Source organism: Podarcis gaigeae, assembly GCF_964106915.1.
Source record: "Podarcis gaigeae genome assembly, chromosome: 9".
Classification (NCBI taxonomy): domain Eukaryota; kingdom Metazoa; phylum Chordata; class Lepidosauria; order Squamata; family Lacertidae; genus Podarcis; species Podarcis gaigeae.
The window spans coordinates 26,782,495-26,801,279 of record NC_139685.1 but is presented as its reverse complement, the minus strand read 5'-3'; the positions used below and the strand labels follow the sequence as shown (position 1 = coordinate 26,801,279).

Sequence of the window (18,785 nt, the reverse complement as noted above, 5' to 3'; positions counted from 1 at the left end):
AGCCCTGGGCATACGATTTTTAGAGGGCTCCCATGCAGGGATTCCTGTCCTGCCCTGCCTGCCGCTGGGGGTTTCAGGGCCCTGGAGCCCAGCTGGACCTCGCCACTGCATCCCTGGCCCCCTCGCTGAATGGCCCCCTGGCCAGCGTTGGGCAGTTTCACCTGCCAAGGGCTGCGTCAGCCAGCCTCCTCCCTGGGCTGCAACGCAGTCCCGCTTGGCTCTGGTAGTGAGAGCCAGGCTGGCCTGGCACACAGGTTCTGTGAACCCTCCGCACCCCGGGGGTGTCGGCAGCAAGGGCTGGGCTGGTGCGATGGGTTCTGTTCCCCCTCCATGCCCCGCCTCTGTGTGCACACACCCCGGTTGCCAGCAAATGCTGCAACACCCCTGGAGGAGGAGAAGGATGCTACTAGTTTCTTAGAAGGCACGGTAAGATAAATGACCTTCCGCCTGGGACAATCCATCCCTGCTTTGTCAGCCTATTCACTTGCCGGCATTGAATTCCTAGTTGCTTAAGGTGTATACAACATTGCCCAAATGATATACAAGGTTGCCCCATGATACTGAAGGCAAAGAAAGCAATACAGTGGTACCTTGGGTTACAGACTCCGCTAACCCAGAAATAGTACCTCGGGTTAAGAACTTTGCTTCAGGATGAGAACAGAAATCGTGCTCCGGCGGCACAGTGGCAGCAGGAGGCCCCATTAGCTATTATTATTATTATTATTATTATTATTATTATTATTATTAATAATAATAATTATTATTATTATTATTATTATTATTATTATTATTATTATTATTTATACCCCGCCCATCTGGCTGGGCTTCCCCAGCCACTCTGGGCAGCTTCCAAAAAAAATATTAAAATACTGTACTACATCAAACATTAAAAGCCTCCCTAAACAGGGCCGCCTTCAGATGTCTTCTAAAAGTCTGGTAGTTGTTGTTCTCTTTGACATCTGGTGGGAGGGCATTCCACAGTGAGATCGCCACTACCGAGAAGGCCCTCTGCCTGGTTCCCTGTAACTTGGCTTCTCACAGTGAGGGAACCGCCAGAAGGCCCTCGGTGCTGGACCTCAGCGTCCGGGCAGAACGATGGGGGTGGAGACGCTCCTTCAGATATACTGGACCGAGGCCGTTTAGGGCTTTAAAGGTCAGCACCAACACTTTGAATTGTGCTCGGAAACGTATTGGGAGCCAATGTAGGTCTTTCAAGACCGGTGTTATATGTTCTCGGCGGCCGCTCCTAGTCACCAGTCTAGCTGCCGCATTCTGGATTAGTTGTAGTTTCTGGGTCACCTTCAAAGGTAGCCCCACGTAGAGCGCATTGCAGTAGTCCAAGTGGGAGATAACCAGAGCATGCACCACTCTGGCGAGACAGTCCGCAGGCAGATATGGTCTCAGCCTATGTACCAGATGGAGCTGGTAAACAGCTGCCCTAGACACAGATTTGACCTGTGCCTCCATGGACAGCTCTGAGTCCAAAATGACTCCCAGGCTGCACACCTGGTCCTTCAGGGGCACATTTACCCCATTCAGGACCAGGGAATCCTCCACACCTGCCCACCTCCTGTCCCCCCAAAACAGTACTTCTGTCTTGTCAGGATTCAACCTCAATCTGTTAGCCGCCACCCATCCTCCAACCTCCAGCTAAAGTGGTGCTTCAGGTTAAGAACAGTTTCAGCTTAAGAACGGACCTCCAGAATGAATTAAGTACTTAACCTGAGGTACTACTGTACAGGTGGGATGTGGGTGGCACTGCGGGTTAAACCACAGAGGCTAGGACTTGCCGATCAAAGTTGGCGGTTCGAATCCCTGTGACGGGGTGAGCTCCTGTTACTCGGTCCCTGCTCCTGCCCACCTAGCAGTTCGAACGCACGTCAAAGTGCAAGTAGATAAATAGGTACCGCTCTGGCGGGAAGGTAAACAGTGTTTCTGTGCGCTGTTCTGGTTCGCCAGAAGCGGCTTAGTCATGCTGGTCACATGACCCGGAAACTGTACGGCAGCTCCCTCAGCCAATAAAGCGAGATGAGCGCCATGACCCCAGAGTCGGCCACGACTGGACTAATGGTCAGGGGTCCCTTTACCTTTACCACTGTACAGAATGAGACGAGAGCTGTATCACAGCCGTAAGTGGAAACCGAGAAAACTGCAGTTTTTTGGGCACAGAAACAAGGCTCTGAATAACCCCTTCTGTCCCCAGGCTCATACTTCAAAGCATTAAAGGCAAGAGGTGACATTGTATATTTTTATGAGTGTATTATCAGCCTGTAAGTCAGGCTACAACTGCGTAACATTTTGAATCCATTTCAAAACACTGATTGATAACCCACCAAGCTCCAAAGAAACTGATTGCTAAAACACATGGCTCGTCACCAAACCGCAGTTAACAACCTCAGATTTATTTAAAGACAAATGATTTCAGAATGATCAGCGTCTGAGAAATAGCTACACTGATTAAATGGCTGGACGCAGATTAAGAGTACGCACAGGCCCGCTCCAAGGCTTACTTACCCATGCTCATCTTGATTGGCAAATTTTCTCGGCTTGCAGCTTCCACTAGGTGTCTCCTGACTTCCATCACAGCTTCTTTCTGCTTGAAATTCATCAAGGACTCCCACAGAGATTTAGCAGCTGGATCACTATATATAAAAAAGAAAAAAAGCACCCAGGTTTACACCAAACATCTGCTAAGAATCAAGCAAACAGACTGGAGCTTAGTGATTTCTACAATGTGGATAGCCTATTTACTTTCAAGTACGGAAACAAAGCTCAACTTTTTCAGAAAGGGTTGCTCTCTCTTCAAACTAAGAATACATGGGCTGATTTGGTAACTTGTTATATTAACCAGAGGTTATCCATTTAATTGCTTCTGTTACCACAAAATTATTACGAGAATAATTCAGCAGTGGCTTGCGCAAACAACCAAAGCTACTGAGAATATTGATGACGACAAAAACAGCAACAGTTTCAGTATAACAGACTTTCTTCTGAAATGTACTATACTTTTGAAATGAAAAGCTGTTCGCCAGGTTCAGAAGTAACGGTGGGCTTTGTGAAGCCATTGATACAGGCAGAATATTAAGCAAACGTTCATATGGCCATTGATGGAAAGTTGATCTGGCTGAGATGGGAGGTGTTGCATTAAATCTCACCTCATTCATAAAGCTCACTGAAGTACAAGTGAGGGAGGGACAAGCAGTGGTTTCAGACAAGGTTTCAGTACAGCAATAAAGGAGTTGGGAAAGGGTCCTATGCCACAGCCACTGGTGCTGTGCAACATGTCTTCTCACTCCCCTGCCTGCCCCTGACTTCATGCAAATCCAGGACTGTGTTGAGGCAGTACAAATCCTCCAATGGGGGCTGCATGAGGATATAGATTTTTTGTTATATATGAAGGCATAACTTTATGCAGGGTCAATCTTGAATGGCGTACAAAAGTGCTCTATATCTCAAATATGTCAATATTAATTGTGATCACATGGAACTATAACTTTTAAAAGAAAAAGAAAGAAAACTCAATACCCACAAGAAAGCTCCTTGGCAGAGACAAACGTTTATTGTCAAGTCATGCTAATATAGATTTTAAAAGTCCTGGAGGGCAATGATTTCCTTCCCCGGCTTTTGTTTCTTTACAAGCCAATTTCTTCCCAAAGTTGTAGGTTTGCTTTGCAAGGCTACTGGGAATTGTTTAAAAATATGTTGAAAATAGCAGACTCTGTTTAAAAGCAAAGTAGAAAATATGACAAACTGGCACATTTGAAGACTTGCAATATCAAAAGTGGATGTTCTGTAGACTTATTACTGCTTGCAAAAGATGGGGGAAAGGAGATACAAACTGTTTCTACACACTTACGGTATTTCGATACACAGATTCAGCTGTCTAGCCAAGTGATATGATAGCACCAGGAATAGTATCTAAACAAATGGCTTTGGACAAAAATAAAATTTGTAGCTAAAGAGAGTATTTAATTGAGACTCCCGCCCTCCCAACACAATGCTTTCTAGTGATGGACTTAGCTTTCAGATTTGGACCTGGCACTCCTAACACATCTTCGTAACATGAGGGTTGTCTACTAATATGCCCTGTAAAGTAGGGAACCTCTGCAGCCAACAGCAGCCACACACTCCATGCAGGATACAGCTGCTAGACTGCTAATACAACTGAGCTAGAGTCCACACTACCATTCATCAGATTTCTCAACATGATCAAAGTGATGAGGTTCTGCACAAATACTGCTTGCTTCCCCATGTTCTTCAAATCTCAGCTCTAGGGTCTGTTCTGAAGGCCCTAACGCAGACATGGAAAACGTGAATAAATAAATAGGTGCCTGAGCTTATTCAGAGTGCATACATGGTACCTTGACCAAGAAAAACTGGCATTCACACGACTGGGACCAGGGCTTTAATGAGTTTTGGAGACAACTCAAAGAGAAAGCGTGCATGACCTTATATTCGTTCATTTGATGTTTAAATGTAAACTGTTTTGAAATCCCCCCCAGCATAGAAATGAAATAAATAATAATAACAATAAGCTTCATGCGGGGATGGCGCCTTGACATTCCACTGTAGTGACTGTAACCCAGGCTTGAGGTGCCATTTGGCGATTAGCTTATATATGCCAGTTTCTTTCTTTTTTTTATAATAATATTTATTAAAGTTTCAAAAAAGTTACAAAAATAAGAAAGAAAAAATGAGAAAAAAAGAAAAGAAAAAACCAAAGAATACAAAATACAGAAAAATAAAAACAATTAAAAACATTTCCCTCTTTCCATGTCTTATCTTTCATTTACTTATTTCCCTGACCTCCTCACACCTCCCTTTTTTGTATTCTAGTTCAATTAAATATTCCAGCAAATCCTTTCCAGCTTGGTTTTTATCCTAATAGTTTATCCTAATGTAGTATAATTTTACATTCTCGTCTTTCAACAGTTAAAAAATCAATTTTTACCTAATCTTTTGTATCATTTCTGCTAATACCACATTACTTCATTCCAACATCCTTCTAACATTCCTGAATTTTACAATGTTTCTGTAAATAAACTTTAAATTTTCTCCAATCTTCTTCCAGCAACTCTTCATCTTGGTCTCAGATTCTGCCAGTCATCTCTGCCAGTTCCAATTGGCCAACCAATTGGCCAACCATGCCCAGGAGAAAGGCCTCTGGTTTCTTCTGAAAGGTTTAAATATTTAAATACCTTTTTCATTTCATTGTAGATCATCTCCCAGAAAGTCTTAATCCTTGGGCATGTCCACCAAAGGTGAAAGAATGTACCTTCAGTCTCTTTACATTTCCAACATTTGTATATGCCAGTTTCTAACAATGGTGAGAGTATGCAGAGCCACCAAAACAGATGGACAGTATATGCAGTTTTGACATCGTGGATTCAGCCTCCAATGCCCTGAAACAGGATACTGACACTATCAGAGTTACCCATAATGACTATTTGTCAAGCAAGAACCTTTGAAAGCCGTGTGTGGATTACTAGACTCACGACTTTTGCTAGAGGGAACCAGCACTCTTTGCTCGATAAGATTGCTTGTAATTCTGACACCCGAGAAAGCTTGGCTTCTTAATAGGCTTTCCTCATCTCTTCGGTTCCAAGTAAATATGATAGGACAACTCACAAAGCATTCAAAGATCATGTTTCAGAGTGATCTCCAAAATCCCCAGGCAGGCTCCTGAGAAAGGGACTCCTCCTAAAGTCACATCCTGAGTAAACAATGCTGAATAGTTCAAGATTTTAAGGATTTTGTTTTGTTTTATTGCAGACAGAGATGCTGTATCAGTTTACAGCTTGGTCTGAGTTGGAAATCATGTCCACTGCCAACATGACTTCTGTCTGAAATGAAACATTAAGCATGCATATATCCTGGTTTCAAACAAATGCCAGTTGGAGTTTGCCGGGAGCTAACAGGAAATGCTAATCTCAAGATAAAATGCAGCTCTGTTTTAATGCAGAAACGTAAGTAGTGAACTGTGGTCCAATGAAATGTAAAGTAGGCAATGGTTCTGGAGAAAGAGAGATACAGGGCCCTGTTTAGAAACTGTATCAATGTTGTCACAGAATCATAGGATTGTGGATCTGGAAGGTGCCATGAGGGTCATCTAGTCCAACCCCCTGCAATGCGGGAATCTTTCACCCAACGTGGAGCTTGAACCCATGACTTTGGGATTAAGGGTCTCATGCTCTACTGACTGAGCTATCTTTAATACCAATTTAGATTGTTAACTGTGTGTAGTGGGACAAAACTGGTGTTTCATGCCTAACTGAAGCCAGAGAGATACATTGTGTTAGGGTCAGTTTACAATGTGTCAAAAAAAGTGTTACCATCTAATTTGTGATGTTACAGTTATAATAGTTAAGTGGAGGACATAGCTTTTATACACTTCAGTTTATTCAAAAAGTGATGGGTCCTTTACTGAGCATTCCATTCAAACAGAGTGGTTCATAACTACAGGCCAATCAAAATTCAGAATTTCACTGAGAGCCTGGTACAGTGGTACCTCGGGTTAAGTACTTAATTCGTTCCGGAGGTCCCTTCTTAACCTGAAACTGTTCTTAACCTGAAGCGCCACTTTAGCTAATGGGGCCTCCTGCTGCCGCCGCACCGCCGGAGCATGATTTCTGTTCTCATCCTGAAGCAAATTCTTAACCTGAAGCACTATTTCTGGGTTAGCAGAGTCTGTAACCTGAAGCATATGTAACCTGAAGCGTATGTAACCCGAGGTACCACTGTAATTGGTTGGAGAGTTCCAACAGGAGAGAATGGAAAGGTAGTGTAAGAGCGCTGTGTAAGAGCCTGAGAAGAGAACCTTTAAGAAATGAAAGACGAGACTCTGAAGAAGCAAGGCAAAGAATGTGGTGTGGAAAGCAGCAGCAGTAGTAGCAGCAGCCAGGACTAAAGTGGCTGAAGTCCAGAGAGAGGCTAGGACCTGAGAAATCCCTTTGGCAGAAGGCAGGTGACGATGAAGGAGCCTTAAAGATGAAGTCACTAAAAGCAGAAACTAAGAAGGTCTTCAAGGGAAGAGGAAGACCATAGCAGCAGCCCTTGGGAAAAGTTGAAAGCAGTATGTCAGCTGCAGCGTCCAAAAGTTGCCAGGTACCAGGCAAATTTTATACCTGTCTATTGGCCACTTGCGATCAAGTCAAGAAGGCGTCTGGTGTCTCCACCATCTGGTGGTGAATACCTGGAGATCCTTGGATTTTGACTGTTTTTACACACTAGCAATACGTCCTGTAGAACTCTATCCTACAGAACAGAATTCCATTCTATTATTCTATTCTATTCTATTCTATTCTATTCTATTCTATTCTATTCTATTCTATTCTATATTTTATTTGGACAATTAGAATGAATTTCAAGAACCAAAAGGTCAGATTGGAAAGTATGATTTTTCAAGCCACCTGGCCCAAAAATGGCAACTAGGCATTCTGTTTTGGCAACTGTAACTCAAGGAGCCATTTGGCACCTAGCCAAATCTGAGTTTCTAATACTGGTCAGCTGGTACTTTTCAGATGTGCTCAGTTATTTGCAACACTCAAAGTGTGGCAGGAGGCATGCACCAAAGTCCCCCCAATGCCCGCTCACACATTGCTTCCCCCCCTAACTTCCCAGTGTTGTGTGGGGTTGGTTTGTGGTGGCTTCTATTCATGCCTGCTCAAGTGGTTGGAGACCTTGTTTGATAAGTGTCTCCAATCTCAGGGACGGTTCCACCACATTCAAGAGAGCATGAGTCGGTGCCCCTGCAGAACCACTGCATTCAGTATGGGGATGGTTTGGCACTGATCATGCACACCCTTGCCCTTGGCCATGGATACAGAGATCATGCATTCAGGGAAATGCCTTAGCATGCCTATAATTTATCGTGCATATTTGACAGGAATACCTGCAGTCAATAAAGGTAGGATAAATAAATGATAACAGGCCTTCTCTTTCAGGTTCTTGAATGTGTGGGAAAACAGGGTAGTGACATTTGCTGAGGGCTACTAACTTGTATAGGGATGCGGGTGGCGCTGTGGGTAAAAGCCTCAGCGCCTAGGACTTGCCGATCGAAAGGTCGGCGGTTCGAATCCCCGTGGCAGGGTGCGCTCCCGTCGCTCAGTCGCAGCGCCTGCCAACCTAGCAGTTCGAAAGCACCTCCGGGTGCAAGTAGATAAATAGGGACCGCTTACTAGCGGGAAGGTAAACGGCGTTCCGTGTGCTGTGCTGGCTTGCCAGATGCAGCTTGTCACGCTGGCCACGTGACCTGGAAGTGTCTGCGGACAGCGCTGGCTCCTGGCCTCTAGAGTGAGATGAGCGCACAACTCTAGAGTCTGTCAAGACTGGCCCGTACGGGCAGGGGTACCTTTACCTTTACCTTTACTAACTTGTATAGACTTTTATGGTTATGGCCTATGCTGGTATCCAGTTTGAGAAATATACTCATGTAGAAAATTCTCACATACAAAGCAACTCCTTCACAAGGAACAACAGATTGAAAATATCCAACAATACTGCTCCCACTTAGACTAATAAGTACAATCTGATACAGCAAACAATTCCCAGCTTCCTAGTCACAGACCATTATCCTCATTTGGATTAATGGCATTTAAAATTCCCATAATTTTTCAAAGCAAAACATGCAGTTGCATATTTTAAAAGCCAGACAGTCAACATTAAAGAACGTAAGCATTTTCTTGAGCAATTTAAGCTTACTCCTCAATTTCATTCCAACTCCTCAAGCCACTTTGATGGTGTAATCTGCTCTAGACTCAATTTAACTGTGTGTCTTGGCAAATACTCAAAAGTTAGAAATTATTATTTGATTCAGATGCCAAAAGGCTTAGAGATATATAGCCCTAGAAGCAGAGAAATAGTATCAGCGCCCCCCACATCCAAATATCAAGTACTCAAATTAGTCCACTGCTGGCATAATCTGAGGCATAAAACTATCATGGCCTCAACAACTACAGAGTATTCAGTGCCCCAGTCAGATGTTACACACACTTTTCTGTGCATGAATAACTCATTCATCCCAGGGCTGGTCTGAAGGCAAATGCTAAACCTTCCTTGACCGAAGAGGAGGCAAACTTCACAGTGTCTCAAGACAGATGGATGCCAACAACAAAATGTAAGGAAAATTTTGTTGTATTCACTGCATGCTTTTTCAAAATTCCCAGCCATAGATAGCAATTAATTACCTCAGCTATTCAGTTAAGTTCACCTGCCTACACATACCACAGCTAGTTATCTGAGGCCAAAATGAACAAAAAGGAAACATTGTTCCTTGCCTAATCATCTGAAGGCAATTTTTACTCATCACTCGTGACCAGTTTATAAGCCTGCATGACTGACCAGATGTAACTATTTTGCTTTTTAACCAGTACATCTAAATTTATGTGCAATAAAGGCAGACTATATGCATCCTGTATGTGTACAGATATTTCCAGGGTGAGAGGAATCCCAGACACTGGGCTGTCCAGAGCCTATAAATATGACACTGATAATAATGAATATGAGAGACATGCTCAGTCCTAGGTCCTAGTAATTTGAAATATTTTTCTAGTTCGGGAGATGGCATTATGGGAACTGGCTGTGCACCAAGATAATTTTTGGCACAGATATATTGTTACAAAAGCCCGGACCTGCCCCCTCTCTCTGCCAAGCAGTGGCCAGAGCGCATGGTGTCACAAGAGCACAAACAGGGTCTGTGTCCCTTTGGAGAATGGAAGACATGACGGAGACTGTCATGCTTTATGAAATATGGTTTATTCACATATTTATACCTTCAGTCTGCATGGAAGGGAGTCCAGATCCTACAGCATGGCCCAGAAGCCCCTTGCCCTCCCCCAGAGCAGCTACCCTGGCAACCTTCCAAATCTCTAGTCTCTGGTCACAGCTGGGGCAAGGAGTTGCTAACCCTCAATGGCTCTCCATTGTAATGCTAACAGGCCTGCCCTTCCCTCAGCCAGCCAAACTGGTTTGCAATAGGTAGGCCAGAAATTCCCTGTTTGCCACAGCCCTGCAGTTTATGTTTTAGTCCAGGGTCAGCAAACTTTTTCAGCAGGGGGCCGGTCCACTGTCCCTCAGACCTTGTGCGGGGGCAGACTATATTTGGGGGGGGGAGGAGGAGAAGAATGAATTCCTATGCCCCACAAATAACCCAGAGATGCATTTTAAATAAAAGCAAACATTCTACTCATGTAAAAACACACTGATGCCCGGACTGTCCGCAGGCCAGATTTATAAGGCAATTGGGCCGGCTCCGGCTCCCGGGTAGTTAGCCTACCCATGTTTTAGTCCATCCCCAATCAAAATCCTAGTATTTATTTGTTCCTAGTGTTTAGAGGGATCCCTTCCCCCCATTTCTATAACAATATTTAAGATTAAAAAGTGCCTATATTTAATTTTTTCTTGTTAATTCTTTGAGAGAAAATAAGATTTTCAAGATAAAAACATCACATATATCAGGTCAGGACTGCAGGACTGCTTTTAAAATATTGTTTCAGATGACATTATTTACCACTAATGTGTTTTGCATTCCAAGTAATGTATGATTTCTTAAGGGTGGTACGATTTGGGGACCTTCATGCAAAGAAAAGACCCTTACACAGAAGATCAATTCATTGCAAATCAGCGTTTGTATGTAGGAAGCCATTTTCTGACCCTTTTCCTTAAAGTTAATATTATGTTTGTCTATTTTTTTTGGCGGGGGGGGGGGAACAAGATGGATAAATTATGGTACAAATGGGAATATAAATACTAGTCAACAGCAATTCCTTTTCCTTCATAGCTACAAAGGAATAGGTACAGGGTAAAAATCCATGATGCTTTTATTGCTTCTTTATATATGCAAAAGCAATTAGAAAGTGATTAATTTTAGACTGACAGTTTTAAGGAAAGCCTTCACTAGTTACTAGATTGCTCATCAATAAACAGAAACTGGATACATCACTTGGCCTTAAGAAATTCAGTGGCCTCAATTTCTCCTGTAAGAGAACACTTCTTTTGGTGCAAATGGATAAAGTGGTTTAGACATATGTTTTCAGAGGCATGGTGTGTGGAGACAGTGGGTTTCCAATTGAAAACATCTGAGAATATCCCAAGGCTATAACATTCCTGGAGTTCTTCCAGATTCAAGTGGCAACGATGATTTGCACGTTTGAGGGAGGAGGAAGCATTGTTTTATTCAACTGATGGCAAAAGTCAGTTTCCCAAACAAAAGTCTGTTTTGGAGAAGTGCGAAAGATATTGGAAAACATCTTTTTAAATGAACACCAGAGTAGCAATCAAACATTGACATAGCACACAATTTCTCCTGTTATGTTTCTGCTGCTAGTGGAATGTAGACTCATCTGCGTGCAATTCTCAAGGGACTACACATTATGAGTGGTCTTGGTAGCCACGTTAACATTTGTGATCACCCATAGCCTACCCGAATTCATCATGCAAAAGGCTGGGCTGGATAAATCCCAAGCCGAAATTAAGATTGCTAGAAGAAATATCAACAACCTCAGATATGCAGATGACACAACCTTGATGGCAGAAAGTGAGGAGGAATTAAAGAACCTTTTAATGAGGGTGAACGAGGAGAGCACAAAATATGGCCTGAAGCTCAACATAAAAAAAAACGAAAATCATGGCCACTGGTCCCATCACCTCCTGGCAAATAGAAGGGGAAGAAATGGAGGAAGTGAGAGATTTTACTTTCTTGGGTTCCATGATCGCTGCAGATGGTGACAGCAGTCACAAAATTAAAAGACGACTGCTTCTTGGGAGAAAAGCAATGAGAAACCTAGACAGCATCTTAAAAAGCAGAGACATCACCTTGCCGACAAAGGTCCGTATAGTTAAAGCTATGGTTTTTCCAGCAGTGATGCATGGAAGTGAAAGCTGGACCATAAAGAAGGCTGATCGCCAAACAATTGATGCTTTTGAATTATGGTGCTGGAGGAGACTCTTGAGAGTCCCATGGACTGCAAGAAGATCAAACACATCCATTCTGAAGGAAATCAGCCCTGAGTGCTCACTGGAAGGACAGATCCTGAAGCTGAGGCTCCAATACTTTGGCCACCTCATGAGAAGAGAAGACTCCCTGGAAAAGACCCTGATGTTGGGAAAGATTGAGGGCACAAGGAGAAGGGGACGACAGAGGACGAGATGGTTGGACAGTGTTCTCGAAGCTACGAACATGAGTTTGACCAAGCTGCAGGAGACAGTGGAAGACAGAGCCTGGCGTGCTCTGGCCCATAGGGTCATGAAGAGTCGGACACGACTAAATGGCTAAACAACAACAATATCCTACCCACTCACCCCTGAATCTGTATTGAATCTCTGGCATGAGGTCTGAGCCGATCGCATTCTCCCAGTCCAAGACAGAGTTTGATAGAGACACAGTTGCACAGTTGAGAAACCCAGCACAATAACCACAGGGATGATCCCTGCATCCTCTCCAGAGGGATTTGTTATGTTGAGAAGCAAGCAAACCCGGTCTTTCCAGCTTGCAAAGCTTGGAGCCAGGGTTTGTGGAGCTTCCTTGTAGGTGATCTACACATCCAAATCTCAGCCCAACAGTGAGGTTGGTATCAGTCTCTCTTCACCTCTAAACTGGAGAGGAAAGTTAAGGTTCTTTTGCTACCCTCACCAGAAGAAAGTGGAATGCTTCCCAGGGGGTGGGATTTTGGTCTGCTTTCTATTCTAGTTCGTTTTTGTGAAAATAGTGAGCCAGAAGACGGCAAAATGTATTTCAATTATAAAAAATATGAGCTATGGTATTTACGCACAAGAGATAAGCAAACATGTCAAGAGTTGTGCATCCTGGAAAAACTGTAAATGTGACTAGGTGCACAACATACCCCTGGGGATGTTTAATGGGATAAAATGAGCACAAGCTTGCCTGCTGTGGTCAACTAATTTTTTCAAAGCAGTATTTTTACTTGCCAAACCCACAAAAGTAAACCCATATCTTAAGCATGTAGCAAACATTTCCTGCATCCCAACATCTTGTAAACTTGTAGAAGAGGGCAAACATCTTAATCCTCAGTTTTTTTCTATTTAATGTTATCTAAATGGAACAAAGAAACGCACACACACAAAATGTTCCGACAAAAAAATAAATCACAATATGTTCTTTGGATTTAGAATACCAGATAATGTTTTAAGGCATATTTGAGTCTCTGTGATAACAAATAACTTGATACACTTAGTCCCTGGATGTGCACAATGCAATCCAGCTGTCTAGAAAATAAAATGTTTACAAAGGAAAAACATTCCATCTTTATTTATTACATCCTGCAACACCAAGCTTCATAGGGCTAGCGTAGGATTTTTATTGTTGCTAATCCAGGAAATATAACTGATAGCGCAATTCATTTCATTCTGTAGCCTTCAGCTTTTTCAGACCCAAAACCTAGCTTGCACACCAAACAATAAACATGAGATTAATATCCACTTTATCTATGTCATCTTCATTCTCTCTTTCTCTTCTCTCTTTACAAGACTAAAGGCACCATTAGGGGCAACAAAATGTATTTTGCTATCTCAAGATGGTGCCTCCCTCATTCCATGACCAGAAGCTGATTGTTAATTTCACTTCAACACCAAAAATATGGTAGCATCTGATGCCAGCAGGGCAATTTCAAGGGAGATGACAGGCTGTGTAGCACATAAAGCTCTGATATCCCGCTAAGGGAAATGGCTGGGAGGAGCTCAGGAGGAGCAGTGAGGACCATTGTCATCACCTCAGCATCTGCCACCTAAGGCCTGCAGTACATTCCTGTCAGATCTCTCTGAAACGTTTGATGCTGCTGTTCAGTTTACTAAGCAGCAAGTCAGTTCACTATGCCCATATTGGCCTCAAAGTCCTTCAAATTGCAGAAAATAAGGTAGGATTGCACAGATGAAGCAAGGAAGGTTTTAAAATATACAGCTCCACTTGCCTACCACTAGGTGGCAAATTCCTAAAATGATGTATATTTTTTTGCTCTATAAGACTCACTTTTTCCCCCCTAAAAAGTAAGGGGAAATGTGTGTGCGTCTTATGGAGCGAATGCAGGCTGCACAGCTATCCCAGAAGCCAGAACAGCAAGAGGGATCACTGCTTTCACTGCACAGCGATCCCTCTTGTTGTTCTGGCTTCTGAGATTCAGAATATTTTTTTTCTTGTTTTCCTCCTCCAAAAACTAGGTACGTCTTATGGTCTGGTGCGTCTTATAGAGCGAAAAATACAGTAATTCTAATTTTTTTGGGGGGGGAGGGTAGGGAAACCCCTTTGTGCTAGCAGGAATCCTTGCACTGTCTTCCCCAAGCATGGTGGGTTAATGGAATCTGAGCAGTGATCCTTCAGATTCACAAACTCACTTGTTCCTGAACTGTTAGTTCTTAGGTGTCCTATAAAAAAATATATTAATACATTAAATGCATACACTGAAGAATTGTCTGTCACATTACGCTTTTAAAAAGTTCTGATCTTTATAGCATGCCTGTTCCTTGACAATTCATTAGATACGTAACGGTTTTAAAACATGCTTCTTTTGTGCTTTAAAAGTGCAAACAGTTACTTAATAGGAAAAGAAAAGAAAAGGCTGATGGAAGAGGAGTCAATAACAAGGTGCTGACAGCTGAATCTACATTCAGGGATTGTAACCACGGCCAAGTCCATTTTTGCAGATGTGGCAGCTAGTTACTCAGAGGACGCTTCCTGGAGCATGCAGAACACTTCGTTCATATCTATATGGAGTAGATTTAAAATAAGGCAGCTCAAAATATATTTAGGTCATTTTCATTTACTCACCCATTTACTGTATATAAGACAAAAATCTGATGCTACAGAATGAATAGAATTTGCTTCCATCTGAATATTTTTCTATTTGGAAAGAGCTATCATTTGCTACAAGACATTCTGACTGCTTCCTTATCCTCTTGTTTCCTCTGGGTTTAAACTACATCCATCAAAACAATTCATACAGTTTGTATCAATAATCTATTCTAATATATATTGTAAAGCTTCTATGGATATTAGTATGACACAGGATACCCGTGCCTCCCCCTCCCCAATTTTAATTTCTGTCATAAAAATGTAAACTTCTAAATAGTTTTTATGCGGATGTCAAACAATTATAGTATATAAGCTTGAAAATTTTATATCGTCAACAATTTTAGGTTATATTTTAGTGATTAAGATTTAAATTATATATTTTTAACTGTTGCTAAATCTGTATTGTCCCTGTTATACCCAATTGTAAAGTCAAATGTCTTTCTATCGGGTTTTATGACTTTCCTGATATTGTATGTGAGCTGGAACTGGTCTGTGACCGAAATAATAAAATTATTATTATTATTATTATTATTATTATTATTATTATTATTATTATTATTATATCTTCAAGGCTAAGGATTTGCAGCTGAGCAATCTGAGTGGATTATGAACTGATTTCTCAGACAAATGTTACTGCATCACTGACAGCACAGCCATGGGGAGACTGGAATTTTGCATGTTTCACAAAGTTCTATAGTGCCCAATAAATTTTGCACATTTTCCGTGGGTCCCCAAATATAGAAAGTAGTATCACCTTTATTTTCTTTCTTTAAATATTTATAAACTGCACTTTCATTAAAAAACCCACAATGAGGGAGTTCATGTTACCATTGTGCACACACACACACACAAACACATTGTGTATACACACACACACACACACACACAACTTTATAGTTATGATCCATAAGTTTATTTCATAATATATAAACTATATACTTAAAGAAAAAAAGACTATCACTCTCCAAAAATATATATTCTCTGCAATCCATTTCTACTAAATGACCAATGTGTCAGCAATTATAGCAAGAAGGTTTTCTCGATGGAAAATTCTACACATGACTAATATGATTTAAATAATTTTAAGGACATTGCTGCTTTTTTCAGTTTTTCAAGTGGTTGTGTTCGAAGTCCAATAACTTTAAGAGAACAGAGAATTTAAAATTTTCATCTTTAAAGAAGTTAATTGTTTCCCTAGATTTAAGTAAAGACTCTGCTTTATAGCCCTACGTCAACCATAAATATTCATTAAATCTGCTTGCTAACTCCATAAACTAAGCCCAGATGTTTTGGCTGGAAACACATTTATTTACTTACTTACTTACTTACTTACTTATTTTTAAAATAGATATAGCATGCTGTAGAGAAAGGAGATCTTCTTTCTCCATTATCTCAATACATTTGAAATACTTAGAAGAAACATCTATTAAAATGTGAACTACCTGACGGTGGATTCCAAACTCTAGGTGTGTGTATATCTCACACACACCTTTATTCAGAAATAACAAATTCTACAAAATTCCCATCACTGCCAACAAACATTTTATGAAGAATGACATCTGATCCGAAGTTCACTGCCAAAACAGTAATTCAATTCAAATTTAAATGGACTTCTTTCTGAGTTGAATATCGCAAACATTAGTTCAGACTACAGTTTAGGATGGGACGCAGGTGGCGCTGTGGGTTAAAGCCTCAGCGCCTAGGACTTGCCGATCGAAAGGTCGGCGGTTCGAATCCCTGCGGCGGGGTGCGCTCCCGCTGCTCGGTCCCAGCGCCTGCCAACCTAGCAGTTCGAAAGCACCTCCGGGTGCAAGTAGATAAATAGGGACCGCTTACCAGCGGGAAGGTAAACGGCGTTTCCGTGTGCGGCTCTGGCTCGCCAGAGCAGCGATGTCACGCTGGCCACGTGACCCGGAAGTGTCTCCGGACAGCGCTGGCCCCTGGCCTCTTGAGTGAGATGGGCGCACAACCCCAGAGTCTGTCAAGACTGGCCCGTACGGGCAGGGGTACCTTTACCTTTACCTTACAGTTTAGGATGCATTTCACAAGTCTAGCTAACTGCAGCCAAATGTTTAGCAGATTATTTCACATCAGTATCTCAACTCCTCTACAGCTAAGTCTTATGGACCTGCCTTCATTTTGCATTTCCTCTCCTTCCCAGATACCCTTCCCCAAGTATTCTGTTATTCTCTTCTTCCCTACAGCCCTACAGCCCAGTCTCTTCCAATACTCCTTTCCCGGGCCCTTGCTTTCCTAAATGTTCACTTCTTTTTCGCTCCTTCACTTTCCCTGCCAGTCCCTTATTTAGGACCTGAGCAACTGAGCCAATGGCAACCAGAGACATTTGGAGCAGGAGTGGTTGGGGCTGATGGGAATTGGAGTCCTACAGTATCTGGTGAACCACAGATTCCCAACCCCAGCATTATGGCAAATCTGGTAGTAGCTCTTCAAAAATTCCACACAGAGTTCTTTCCTGGCCCTACCTGGAGATGCCAGAGGTTAAACGTGCGAATCTCTGCATACTAAGCAACTGATCCACATTTGAGCTTACAGCTCTACCAGCAAAATTCCTAAGCATTTTATAGTACAGTGATGGAAAGCAACCATCCAAGTCACTCTTGTGTCTGACACAATGCTTGAGGGAACAATGTATGCAACTGCCTCAAAAAACAAAGGTTCTACATAAAAATGGGCCTTCTCTGGAGTAGCTCCCACTTGTGGAATGCTTTCCTCAGGGAGGAATGCCCGGTGCCACCACTATCCGATTTTTAGGCACCAGGCAAAAACTTTAATCTTCCGTTCTGTAACGTTAGACTGTTTTGCCTCTTTTTATTTGACAAATGTTCTGTGACATTGGGGCGGTGGTAATTCTGTATTGGTACTGGAGGAGACTCTTGAGAGTCCCATGGACTGCAAGAAGATCAAACATATCCATTCTTAAGGAAATCAGCCCTTAGTGCTCACTGGAAGGACAGATCCTGAAGCTGAGACCCCAGTACTTTGGCCACCTCATGAGAAGAGAAGACTCCCTGGAAAAGACCCTGATGTTGGGAAAGATGGAGGGCACAAGGAGAAGGGGATGACAGAGAATGAGATGGTTGGATACTGTTCCCGAAGCTACCAGAATGAGTTTGACCAAACTGCGGGAGGCAGTGGAAGACAGGAGTGCCTGGTGTGCTCTGGTCCATGGGGTCATGAAGAGTCGGACACAACTAAACAACAACAAAAATTCTGTATTGATTTACTATGAATGTTTGTATGTGATGCCAATAAAAGGTTTGATGACTATGATGATGATGAATCGTCCACTCATTTTGGGGAGTGTGGGGTGTGAGTTGGATCTGCTATTTTACACATCTTATCAGTGAACATTTTAGGTTGCATTTGTTCTTGTGTCACTCTGTTCTGTCTTAGTTAGACCACACTTGAAATACTGTGTCCAATTCTGGCCACCACAATTTAAGAAGCATGTTGACAAGCTGGAAGGTGTGAAGAAGAGGACAACCAAGATGATCAAGGGTCTGGAAACTAAGCCTTACAAGGAGCGCTTGAAGGAGCTGGGTGTGTTTAGAGGAGACTGAGAGGAAATATGATAGCCATCCTCAAATATCTTAAGGGCTGTCACATGGAGGAGCATGCTTGTTTTCTCATGTTCTGGAAGGTAGGACTCAAGCCAAAGGCTTCAAGTTGCAAGAAAGGAGATTCCAAATAAACATTTGGGGGAAAACGTTCTGACAGTAGGAGCTGTTCTGCAGTGGAACAGACTCCCATAAGAGGTGGCGGATTCTCCTTTCTTGGAGGTTGTTAAACAGAGCTTGGATGGCCATCTGTCATGGATGCTTTAGCTGAGATTCCTGCATTGCAGGGGGTTAGACTAGATGACTCTTGGGATCCCTTCCATCTCTATGATTCTGTGAAATAAATATATAATAAAAATAATACAGATTTCAAGAGCAGCTCAAATGCAGTATCTGTGACTGCCCCA

The 18,785-nt window shown here is 42.4% G+C and overlaps 1 protein-coding gene across 2 annotated transcripts in view; it reads right to left on the bottom strand.

Moving 5' to 3' along the window:
- SCFD2 (sec1 family domain containing 2) overlaps positions 1-18,785 on the bottom strand; it is a 152,223-nt gene that overhangs the window by 129,979 nt on the left and 3,459 nt on the right. For both annotated transcript variants that reach the window (XM_083755685.1, XM_083755686.1), the window contains exon 3: positions 2,515-2,642. In XM_083755685.1, the coding sequence (XP_083611811.1) occupies positions 2,515-2,642 (128 nt within the window). The remainder of the gene's footprint in view (positions 1-2,514; positions 2,643-18,785) is intronic.